At 46.8% G+C, this 12,316-nt stretch overlaps 1 protein-coding gene across 3 annotated transcripts in view; it reads left to right on the top strand.

Moving 5' to 3' along the window:
- The window catches only part of CDK13 (cyclin dependent kinase 13), an 807,643-nt gene extending 795,532 nt beyond the window's left edge, over positions 1-12,111 (top strand). For all 3 annotated transcript variants that reach the window (XM_085607435.1, XM_085607434.1, XM_085607433.1), the window contains exon 16: positions 10,415-12,111. In XM_085607435.1, the coding sequence (XP_085463561.1) occupies positions 10,415-11,256 (842 nt within the window). In that variant the 3' untranslated portion in view covers positions 11,257-12,111. The remainder of the gene's footprint in view (positions 1-10,414) is intronic.
- Positions 12,112-12,316: the final 205 nt, after the last annotated feature.

Below are 12,316 nucleotides of genomic sequence, written 5' to 3'. Positions count from 1 at the left end.
AGTCCCCCGGGCGGTCCTCTGTCCTGCCCCGGTAGGGTATGGCTAGGGTATCTATTCTACGTGAAGGAATCTGCGGCTAGTAGTCTCTATCAGATGTACGAGTTATTTACCTTCGGTAACGATGTATCTGACAGAGACGATTCTACCCACAGATTCCTTCACGGCACGCCCTTCCTCCCCGTTCTGCGATGGCTTGTGATTTGGTCTTTTGCACTCGCTTCCCTGTGGGTGCCTGTCTCTTCTATGTGTACATTCTTTCCCTCTTTCTGTCAGGCTGTCCCCCCCTCCCCTTTTTGTTTTCCTCCCCATTGTCACATGGGAGGATAGGTTTGTTGGTACTTCTGGCTCTTTGCGCTCCTTGAGGTTGGGTTCTTTTGGTTGCGCCTCTGCCCTTGTTCCTGATGGGGGTCGTCACACTCTGTGATGGGGATGTCTTTTGGAGTTTTGTTGTTCACTGTGTATCCCCGACTGGTTCCCCTTCCTTGTCTTTGGTTGGGGTTGTAGTCCTGTTGCCTGTTATCGTGACATTTTTACATATGTCCCTTGTCTCGGGGGGGCTGTCTCTGTACTGGCAGGGTTGCTGCCCTGTTCTTTATTCTTTCCCTGCCTTCGGGTACTGCAATGCTGCTCTTCATGGTGGTGTTCCTCACCATTCCCTTTTGCTGCTCTTTCGCACACTGTTCCTGTACTCTCACAGTTTTGTCTGCTGACTCCGCGTTGTGGCGCGGAAAAGTTCTCCGCAGAAAACTGACATAGGCGCGCCGGAGGGGGGACTGTGTCAGTGTTGAGGAGGGGGGGGGGGGGGGGGGAGGGGGAGGGGGAGTTGCCTTTTTCAAGAACCTCCTCAAACAGGGCAAGGAGTTGTGGGATCAGGATTTCCAGAAATGCTGCATATTATTCCGCAGGGAAACCACCCGGACCGGAAGTCTTACGAGTAAGCGAGTGACGAGATTGCTTCACCGATCTCCTCGATCGTGATGGGCTCATCCATGGCTGTAACTGCATTCTCTGGGAGCTGCGGAAGAGGAACACCCTGGAGGAAGAGGGAGCTGGCAGCCAGCAGATGTGAGTGATCTGTGTAATAGAGCGTTGCGTAGTATTTCGCAAACATGCGTGCGATGTCCGCAGGGGCACGCAAGATTTGCCTCTGTGTGACGCAAATTTCAGGGATGATTCGGTTGGCATGGGGATGGGTGGCAAGCCAATTAAGAAATTTGCCATTCTTGTCTCCCCATCCATAAACTCGGGCTACCGTGGACCTCCAAATCAATTTAGAAGATTCGAGAGAAGTGGTTTTGATCTCTTCACGTACTAAGTGGAGCTGCCGGCGTGCCACCTCCCCATCCGTCATGGCCACAGTCATTTGGAGACGGAGAGCCCGTGTGTTTGAGAACCCCTTGGCATACCCACGGATCGTGGCTTTGCCCGCCTCCCACAATGTACTGTGAAGTTGCACTATGCCCTCTGGTATGGAAGTCGTTTTTCAGCTCTGCCTCAACCCCCTGTTTATATTCTTGGTCTTTAAGGAACCAGGCATTTAGTCTTCATATGAGCCATAGAGCTCCCATGGAGCACCCAACTTGCAGGAAAAGTGGGGAGAGGTCAGAAACCCCTTGCGCCAGGATTTGGATCTCAGTGACTGTCCTACAGTCTGGGGCAGGCATGAAGATAAGGAGTGGGTGTGGTGTGCTGCAGTTGTGTGGGTATATCGTAATGTACTAGGGTGCCAGGTTCTCCAGACGTCGCAGAGGCACAATTTGGAAGCCTATTCTTGGTGGCGCCTGGCACCTAGCATTCTGTGGGAGGATGGTGTACCTGTGACATCCTTGGTGGGTTCTGGGACAGCATTAAAATTTCTCTCTTATCACCGTCGTACCCTGGGGGGAGAGAGGATATTATTGCCACTGCGTCCCAGAGAGGGGACTCCAAGTTCGCCGGGGGACATACGACATCAGGTTGATAGTGGTGTCTGCAAGGGTACCTGTGAGGGTGATGAATCAGCCCAGAGGGTCGCTAGTTGTGTGGACCGGCTTGAAGGGGAGGGAGCGTCGCAAAATGATCGCTGTTCCTCGAGTGCCAAACTCTGTCGACCTGGAGTACTAAGAAGGTACATCAGTTACCCATCAGGTGTCTCTTGCAGTAACAAGACATCTGGATTTACCCTTCGTGCATGTTTTAAAATCGCTGTTTGTTTAATTTTATCTAGGAATGCATTAACATTCCATGAAAGGACTCCAAGGGGTACACCCCCACTACCTGGTTGTGGCATTACCGTGATGTGGCGACATACGGGCCAAAGGTCTGGGAAGCCTAGTTGCTCGGTTGGTTAGGCCTTGGGAGCAATGTGGTGCGTTCACGCTCACTACGAGGGCCGCCCGGGGGCGCTTCATGGATTTTGTACACCGTGCTGCAGTGAACCAGGATATTGCAAACAAAAGCAGGAAAACAGTTCCTGCCGAAAGTCCCAACCAACCCCCCATCCCATACTTCCCCAATTGAAGCATCTGTTAAGACTTTGAGAAGACTAACTATTAAGGCGTGGTGTAAGGGCAACGTGTTGGCCCCTCTACATTTAAGGATTGGCGTTCCTCCAGTTCAAGTCAATATAAGTGGTTGTGCTTGGAATCAGATTCAGGGGCTGTGTGAGAGGTCAGTGTCATCAGATGTTGGTTTTGGAGAGTCAATAAGGCCCTCTGCGGGTGACTGGTCCAATCTGCCAGAATTTTCAGGGACTCTGGAAGGCTCTTGGGGTGGCACCAACCTGTTCTTCCCACGGGGGGAACCAGCAGGCAAGGCAGACGCCTTCCACTAGTGTTGCTCCTTCTCGGAGACTGTGTGTTGCCCACGGGAGCCCACATGTCTGCCAACCCGTGCCCCCATCTCAGGATGGGTTGGGGAGGGCACCCTTCCCTGGGCGGATTGGGCATTCCCCAGTCGCCCAGGTCCATGCCACCTCCGGCGTATCCAAGAAGTATGACTTATTTTGGAACATCACCTTGAGCTGGTCTGGAAAGAGGAGTCTATAGGGCAGGTCGAGGTTCTGCAGTTTTTGCTTTACATGGAGGTATGATCTCCTTTGGGCCTGCACTTCCTTGGTGTAATCGGGGAAGATCATAATTTTGACGTCTTTGTGGAACAGCTCAGGTCGGAATGGGCTTCTTGCAGGATGGCATCATGATCTCTAAAGTTTAGGATCCTCAAGCTGATTGGCCATGTGGGGCTCCCGGCGGCGGTCTAGGTGCCCACTCCACCACAAACCATGAGGACAGGACATTTGGGGGGCATCCATGACTTGATCCAGTCATCGATGAAGGTGTTCATTTGCAAGGGTTCTGTCCCCTCAGGAAGGTCCACAAGGCGGAGATTGTTCTGACGCAATCGTTTTCTGCATCTTTAGCCCGTCTATGGAAATCCGTTGTATGGGATAGCAGCAGTTTGACCTGCATCTTTAGAGTTGAAACATCATCATCTTCAACCTCCGAAAGGCAGGATACCGTCTCCGTAATGCGAGCGGTTGTGTTGCAGAGGTCCTGGCAGATGAGGGCCATGTCATCCTGCACCTCCCCGATCTTGGACTCCATGGAATCTTGACAAGCCTAGATGGCCTGCAGGATGGTAGCCAGGTCACCCCCGGGGGGGACCGGTTGCGAGGGGCGCGGGCCAACCATGACCGGAACCACTGACCCCATACTGCTCTTGGTCGACGGGTGTTTTGGCCCTCCATCTTTCCCTATGGCTGTCCGGTCTCCCTGAGGGGGCGGATTGGACCCAATGTGTGCGTCTCCGGTCAAGTTCCTGGGACGTTGGCTGGCGCAGCTGTGGGGGAATATCTCGGGGTTCCCAGGTAAGCTCCAAAGCCAGGTGTAGGCCGTTGTGATCTCCTGCACAGGCTCCCTGTATTGCGTGAAGGTGGTCTAATGCGCAGGAAGTGGGAGATCCCAATATAGGCGAGTGGAGGCTTGGAGGGTGTGGGGGGCCGAGTGAGAGCCCAACCCCGGGGGTGAGAGGAGTGTGTGGACCCTGGTGCACAGATTAAGGATCGAGGGGGTCCCCATCTAGGTCCCCTCTCCCAGGTTACAACTGGGTCTGTTGGGCACCTCAGGTTGGGGGGGGGGGGTCCAGCCGGCTGCAGGACGATGTAGGTCATGTCTCTCTTAAGCATCCTATGCCAGCAGCCCAGAGGTACTCGCCGCCGAGCTACAGAGGAGACCCTATAGGCCCCCCTGCACTTTCAAGGCTTGCGTGGTGGGCCTCTCCCATAGGCAGATGTGCCTTCCCGCTAATTGCGGGCCGGTTGTCCCCCACTCCTCACATCAGGGACCCAAGGAGGCAAGGCCCGCAAGCAGAGGGCCCACCACAGGCCCACGGAGGCATCTGCCCCGGGCACTTTCACAGCTCTGAGGATCCCAGTGGTGCGCCGACAACCCGGAGGGTCAGATCAGTCCATCCGCTTGCTGGATCGGGGTGGGAGGCCCTCAAGCCTCGTAGCTTGCAGGATCTGGTAGGTGAGCGCTCGGCCCTCAGGGCTGGGAAAGGCAGGATCCGGCACTTGGGAGCTCACTCCGGGTGTCACTCCCAACCATGCCCCATGTCCCACACCTGCCAACAGCTCACACGAGTCGAGGCATCCTGCTGACCGCAGGCCGGGTGCCTCTAGATCAGTTCACGGTTTGCTACACTCTGGCACTGGGGGGGCCACCTCCATCTGCAATGGTAATGTGGCAGCCCCGCTGAGACCCGGACGTGCTCCCTCCTACCTTCAAGTGCCGCAGCAGGTCATCTCGGTTATGCTCCCAGTCCCCTCTCACAGACGTCACCGCCTTGGCAGTTCTTCAAAGCCGCATTCCGCAGCAGCGGTGCTAGCGGGCCAGACGCTCGGGCTTCGGAGTGGGCTGCGCCGTGGGAGGTCTGGTGTGACACGTTCCATGGCACCCTTACAGCCAGCCCCACCGGCACTGGTCCCCTCGCTGCCATTATTCCACGACAGGGCAGTATTGCGGGCTGCCGCCTCAGTCTCGGTCAGTGCCGGTTTTTGGGGCAGGACTGCTGCAGGCGTGGGCACCCCACGGCTTGGGGTGCCCAAGCTGGAGAAATTGCTCTGGAGGAAAGGTAGGATGACGGGCGGAAACTAGAGGGGCCAGAGCACTCTTAGAGCGCGACAGCCATCTTGGCTCACCAAGCTACGCGCCCCCCGTAATGAGGTATCTTAGCATACACGGTGGCGACTGCATCCCTTGCTTGAAGGCTGTCCAACATTTCCCTGTAAAGGACTTAGAATTTACCCCCCATAATTGGTCCCTGTTTTTTCTTTTTTTTTTTTTTTTTTTTTTTTATGTTGTGTATTACATCAAATTTTCATACCCTGTGCCAATTTAGAACTCAATACAAGTTGTTTGTTCTGTTGCAGGCTAATCTTGTCTATGGATGGCAGATGTGACCTGCTTGTTCTTTGGTCAGGGCCGATTATGAATCTGGTGTAGTCTTGGGGTGGTTCGGGGACCCATCTCCTCCCCTGTACAAATATCAGTCTTCCCGATTTCCAAACAGATTGCAGTGGCTTGACGAGCTTATGCCAATCCACAAAGACCCTTAACTGCTTGTGCCACATTCCCTGCTTTCAATAGCCTACCAAAATTTGAAAAAGGAACATGAATGTGCTTTTTCCTCAATCTGGAAAGATTGTGAAGCATTTAGTAAGACATTTGTTGGTAGTGGAATCCTTCCAAAGCCTCCTATTAGCCAGCAACTCAAGCTTCGTTTCTTACTGTTTATCTCTGTTGAGAGCGAACATATGTCATGGACAGAACCATGTCAGATGAATGGCTTATGTGCTGGGGACATCCCTGGACTCTGAAGCAAGCATTTTTACTATGACCGGACAGAACTTGGAGTTAACCAGAGGAGTAGAGCAGTGCTGTGACTGGGTGTAAGAATCCCAGAAGCTCACAGACATTCTGCATGGTGGACGTCTTGATGGAGTCAGTTGCCAAGGAGTCCTTTTAGTCCAACCCAGTATCACTGACAAAATGAAAGATCAACCATGGCTGTGAAGCTGCAGATGCAGTTTAACCCAACGTATATGACGAATCTGCACCATAATCTGCCCTTCCGTTACCTTAAGGCAGAGGTCTTAAAACTTGTTGATGCCGAGACCTCCCTGTCAATTTTGCAGGCGTGAGGACCCCCTCCTGACAAATATTTCTGTAACCTGGTACTCCTCATCCTCGACAACCATAAACGTCCCCGATTCCCACAGCAAATCATTTTTATGGTGGGGAAATAATATTAAACAGTGTTTAGCAAACGAAACGTGTGTGGATGACTGTGGATTGGTATCAGAGGCTTATTACACAGTTCAAAAAGAATTACCCAAAAATTCACAATGGTACTTTTTCACAAATAAAACATATTTTTGCAAAACTTATTTGGATGATAACACCTTTCTGAACTAAAGTGACGAGTGTTTGTTTTTCTCGATAGAGACGGTCAATCTATGATTGCACCTTTATAAATATATGTTTAACACCCAAATATAGCAATACGCAACAAAACGGTGACCAGTCCCGCTTTGCCAAGGGCCCTTAGTGCGCAGCAACACGTGTCGCTGATTTTTAGTAACTAGTGAACCGGTTGAGCTATATACACATTTTTTTTGTTAAAATCAGCAGCTTGTTTGGCAGATAATTGACTGTGGCAAATCTATAATTATGTGAAAATCGCTGCGGTTGCACAATCGCATAATTCCAGTGCCCCTGGTGAGGAAATTCAAATTCGACCCCATCCCGTTTTGGTAACATCGTTGCGCTGTTGCCCTCACTCAGGCACCTTAAACCTCTATAGCGTTTCTTTCGTATGTTATGCTGTTGTACATATTACACGACCTCTCCTCTTCTCTTGAGCTGAACCCATCCTGAACCTCGTGAACCTCTGTTCGAAACAACCAATTCTCGAGATAAGCATCTATTGACCCTTGGTGACTGTTCTCCGGCCCCTACAGCTGTTTTACAAACCATCATCTCCAGCATGCACACACGCCCTGTCGTAAAGTAATTTAACTAAGGAATGGCTAAGCCACCTGACCTGTCGGGTTGGCTGGAGAACACGACCTTAGGGAAAGAATGTGTATTGCCCATTATCCGGCATCTTGTACGAAGAATGTGTTCTTGTGGATGATTTGTATTTTTATTGCACATGCAGGGGGGGTTGTTGCTTTAGGGGATGCCAGCGCTACAAAAGATTGTGAGCCACAGATTGAAGTGGCAGTCTCCTAAGAACCTACTTACGATGTACTTCTGGGACAACTGTACCTAGCTGCAGCTAAATAAATTGAAGTTCCTATGCTAACAGAGTGTTCCGTGTCTCTGTAACTTGGAAGGCGAACTCAGAAGATTTCAGGCGTACCCTGCGCCACCTGTAATGCATGGGCTGCAACTTTAGTGCAAGGCATCCGAGGAGACCATACTATATTTCATGGGATGCTGATGGCTTGGCTTTTACAGCTGCATGGAACTGGAGGTTGCTGAACATCATTCATCATCATTGAAACATACCATTTACAGTCATTAATGATGAACTGTGAGGTCCAAGTAAGATGCGTTCTTTAATTCCAGGAAGAGGAATTGGTCCCTTAAGCTTCTTTCACACTGTTTTTCTAAATAGGTTTTATTCTCAACATTATGAAAACAAACACTTCTATTTTAGCAAAAAATGACTCCTGGTTATATTAGTTTGCTGCTGCTGTTGATTTCAGTCATGTTTGGGGGGCGGCTGGAGGGCCGTGAGAGTGTGAGCACTTAGATGTGTCAAAGGTTTGGCTAAATAAAAAATATTCTGTACGTTTTTCAGGTCCTTCATCATCAGGTAGCTACATATAAATTAAGGGTCAGCTTAAATAAAAAATAAAGTGCTACTCAGTGGGCAATGCAATATAGTACATTATTAAACCTCTAGTAGTTAATCCACCTTAAACGGTCTGTATGTAACTAGAAAGCCAATAAATTAAATCTTGGTTGGTGCAGTGGAGAATAGTGATTTGGATATTTGAACCTCTGCTTCCCTCCCCGGCAGGTTGCCAGCAGGACACGCTGTGCCCAAGTGGTTTCAGACGTCCCATTAGCACCATCAGCAGTGCAGTTTTGTGGTTTGTCACCTGGGCTTTGGTTTTTAATATGCAGGAGGTTGTAAATGTGTAGGCAGCTCGGAGAGACCTAAGTTTACAGTGTGCATACGATGTTTATCTGTGCCCGTGCTCTGTGGGTCGCTCACTGGTATTGCAGGTGTTTACAAATCAGTATTTTGAAGGTTTGCTTGTTTTGTAAAAAAGTGTTCACTGATTCAGTGTTGGAGCAGTAGCGCATGGTCCCTTAATCTGCCTCAAATTTTAGGCAGCAGGCCTCGTATTTATGACTTATACAGACTATAAATGCTGCCTTACCGAGAGCAGCATAAACGGCCTCGCTGCACAGATCTGCGGAGCCCTACGCAAAATTACATTTTCCCGTTTGAGTGCTCATTTTTCCCTAACAAGGGCTTTTGAGGACACTATTGTTATATGGCCCCCTTTTGGGGTAATTTGTTTATGCAGGCCGTAAGGCAGCTATTTTCAGTGGCCTTAGTCAGGGCCACTGGAATTTGCAGCAGGGGAGGCCCAAATTATGCAGCAGGGTTGGATAAATTGTGGCAAGCAAAGGCAAATTATGCAGCACATTTTGGAAAAGTATCACTTCATTATTTTGACATTTCTAAATGAAAACAGTTCTGCTAGTAGATGAAAAAGTTTCTTGTGATTTACGCTCTTCAGTAATCGAGGAATACAGTTACAAGAAAATAGCTGTTTTTTTCGTTCATGCTAGTCCTTGGTATATTTATACCATGACCATCAAGGATAGGATTAATTTATCACTTTACTAAGGCAGGAATGTAAAAATAAGGTGTCTTCAAAAATGAGCTTGGAAGAATGTGGACATAAATAGTGCTGCCGTTTTATTAAGGATCCTACCGCTAAAAAGCAAAATTCTAAAGGTAAAGTAGGTAGGAGCTGTTTGCAGAGGCAAATAGAATCACTGAATGCGAAGGTTGCAAGGCACTGTATCATGAGGAACATTACATTAATGTGCTTTAATGGTTTAAAACTACTTGGTTCCACTTTTATACTTTTGCCCACAGCCACATTTGTGTAGATTGTAATAAATAATAAACTGCAACATTGACTTTTCTGTAAGTAGAAAACCAATATATCAAACCTTGAATACATATTGATGGTTCTTTCTTTAAAGGATACTGGGATCATCTAGAAGGATACGAGCAGAACATGATCCACATACAGGCAGTAGGTTTAAACAAAACCGAGCTCTTATGTGTTCGTGGGAAGATTTAAAATGATAGAATGTTTATGGACACCCAAATACTGAGATAAAGCCTAACAGTTTAGTGCAAATTCTCCACTGTCTGTAATGCTGTTTCTCAATGTGTTTTTCTTTATAGACACATCAATGTAGTCAACCACTTGTATCTATGCAAAAGAATGCCTGTATTCCCCCTTTTAGGGCAAAATTAAGTTGAGAGGTTCCTAAAACAAAGGGTGACCATCTATATTTGGTTATGGCATGAAGAAACGAGTCCCAATCCTTATGGGTTCCGGAGCAGCTTGCTACTCATCAAGAAAGTGCTTCAACACCCCATTAGGGGTAACAAGCGCCATATAAATGCAAACCTTTTTTCCCTCTTCGATCACTCCACTATCCTTCTCAATCCAAATAACTGACTAATATCCACCACTCAAATTACTTTAATATTTCACTATACTAATTCACAACGAATCCTTTATGGGTTCCGGAGTAGCGTGCTACTCGTAAAAAAAAACAAAAAAAATGCTTCAACACCACATCATGGGTGACAAGCGCTATATAAATAAACCTTTTTCCCTCTTCTATCCCATCACTATCCTTCTGAATCCAAATGACTAACCTATCCACCACTCAAATTACTTTCATATTTCACTATACTAATTCAACACTAATCCTTCTTGGGTTACGGATTAGCGTGCTACTCGTCTCGTCAAGGGTAGAAATCGCTATATAAATGCAAATACAATACAATTTCTCCTTAAAGTGATTGGGCCAACTGTTGAAAATAATTAATCATGGGTTCTTGGACACAATCAAATATAAGAACTCTGCAAAAATGAGAATGTTTGATATTTAGTGCCAACGTCAGACCTTTGCAGTAAGCAATAGCCAATGATGACTTACTCCAATTCACACTTTTTGATTTGTTTTAGGTTAGTGCAAGCTAGACTCGTAATTGATATAAATTGTCACAAGTTCATTCAATATGAAAAGTTTAGTTCTACAATTAAGTGATACTTTTGTTCATTCTATGCTAAGACACTAAATTTGGAATGTCCTTTTTTCAGATGAGAACAATCTCAGTGAACAATCTGATACACCTGTCCTGGACTTGTCACCTGAACGGGAACAGCCTATCATATTGCCTCCAGATCAACGCCCTCCAGAGCCTCCCGAACCTCCTCCATTCTCTGAAGAAGATCTAGATTATCGGACAGAAAAACAGCACACTCCTAGCGTTAGCACTAACGCCACTGACCCGCATGCAGCTGTGAAAGAGGCTCTACTTCAGCTGCTTGCTCAACATCAGGCTCAAGAGGAAGATAAAAGCATTATCGATTATCCTTCGGGGGGTCCATTGACAGTGGCTCAAGATTACACTGATAATTTCAAATGTACTTACTCTTCCACCCCTTATGGCACTGATGGAGGAGGACCTGGATCTACTGGTGCATTAGAAGGAAGACATTTTGTTGGAAACGCTGACAGTCAGCCTCCGGATAACTACAGTACTGCTTCATCTCATTCTAGTGGTGCACCTCAGCCACCACCTGCCTTTACAGAGCCATTTCCGAGCTCAGTGGCTGGTTACGGAGACAGTTACCTCAACACTGGTTCCATGATGTTTAGTGGCGATAAGGACCATAGGTTTGAATATATGCATGGACCTATCTTAGTGCTAGGAAACAGTGGTGACCCCTCGATAGGTGCAGACGTTGCACATGGTTTATCAACAAAGATGCAGAACTATAATTATAGCACTAATTTACAGGACATGCCTCATGGCCCTGGCCACATTCAAGGACATACGTGGTCTTCACCTGCTCACGTGCAGGGATATTCCCAAGGATTTAGAGGACACATTAATCCAGCAACAGTACGGGGGCGTGGCAGAGGACTGCCATACTGAGATTTTTCAGGCACATAGTCTATATTAGGAAAGACTTATTTTTCCAACCCATAACACCACAGCTGCAATTAAAAGCAGCAGTTCAAAAGACTTGAATAATAATTCAACAGCTTTATTTTTATGCCAGAAAGGGTCTTGCAAGAAAGCAAGAGCAAAAGTATGCAGTTTTCAAAAGTAAATCAATTGATTGTACATCTTCACAAACTCTAGTCGTGTTTCTTTTTGTATTTTGCCTAATCTAAGTGAAAAATAACTTTAGGGGTTTCAGCTTTTTATGGATATTTGCAGACCTGTTAAAGAATTATGCACACTTGTGCTTTTTTGTAAGTTTGGACCAACTTTTATGTAAAAAGAAAATTTTACAACAGTCAAAATGCCAGATAACAATTTCCTTTTGGGTATTTTTCTTTTTACAAAACTACCTTTTAGTCAAAGGTCGCTGTCGGTCTTTGCACTGCTTTCAGTGTTATTGTGGAAGATGTACTTTGCTCACTTCAGATGAAATAAAACAACCTTTCAGATCAAACCACCATTTATCCTGATGCAAATTTTATAAACAAGGTCAGTTTCATGGATTGTTTAAACCACTGATTGGGTGTTTCAGATAATAGCTATTTAATTACAATCATGGTTTTGAACAAGGATGTGCCTTAACCTTTCAGCTTGTAGTCTTTAACTAATCCTACTTGATTTTGTTTGTACGTCAGAACATTTTTGTGACTCACTCACTTCTACCTTTTCAGGTAATGCAAAACTAAAAAGTTGAGGAAGTTGAGATTCCATGGCAGTTAAACTAGGTTGGAAACTGAAAGCAAGGTTTAAAAAATAAATAAAAGAAATGTACTTGATTTTAAACTGTACCGGGAATCTCTGCCTCCGCTCCAGCTTTTTATATTTCCATACGATGCATAGACTGGTGAGCGAACAGTTCATTTAGACTGGTTTCATACAGAAACATTAAGTGAATTGGTATTCCCTGGAAGTCTTGAGGCCAGATTTCATTATGGAAGTTTATTTTGAGATGACTAACGTACCAAAACGTGGTGAATTCATTGTTTTA

The sequence above is a fragment of the Triturus cristatus genome, chromosome 5_2 (assembly GCF_964204655.1).
Source record: "Triturus cristatus chromosome 5_2, aTriCri1.1, whole genome shotgun sequence".
Lineage (NCBI taxonomy): Eukaryota > Metazoa > Chordata > Amphibia > Caudata > Salamandridae > Triturus > Triturus cristatus.
The sequence above is the reverse complement of the archived record's forward strand: the minus strand, read 5'-3'. Positions and strand labels throughout refer to the sequence as shown.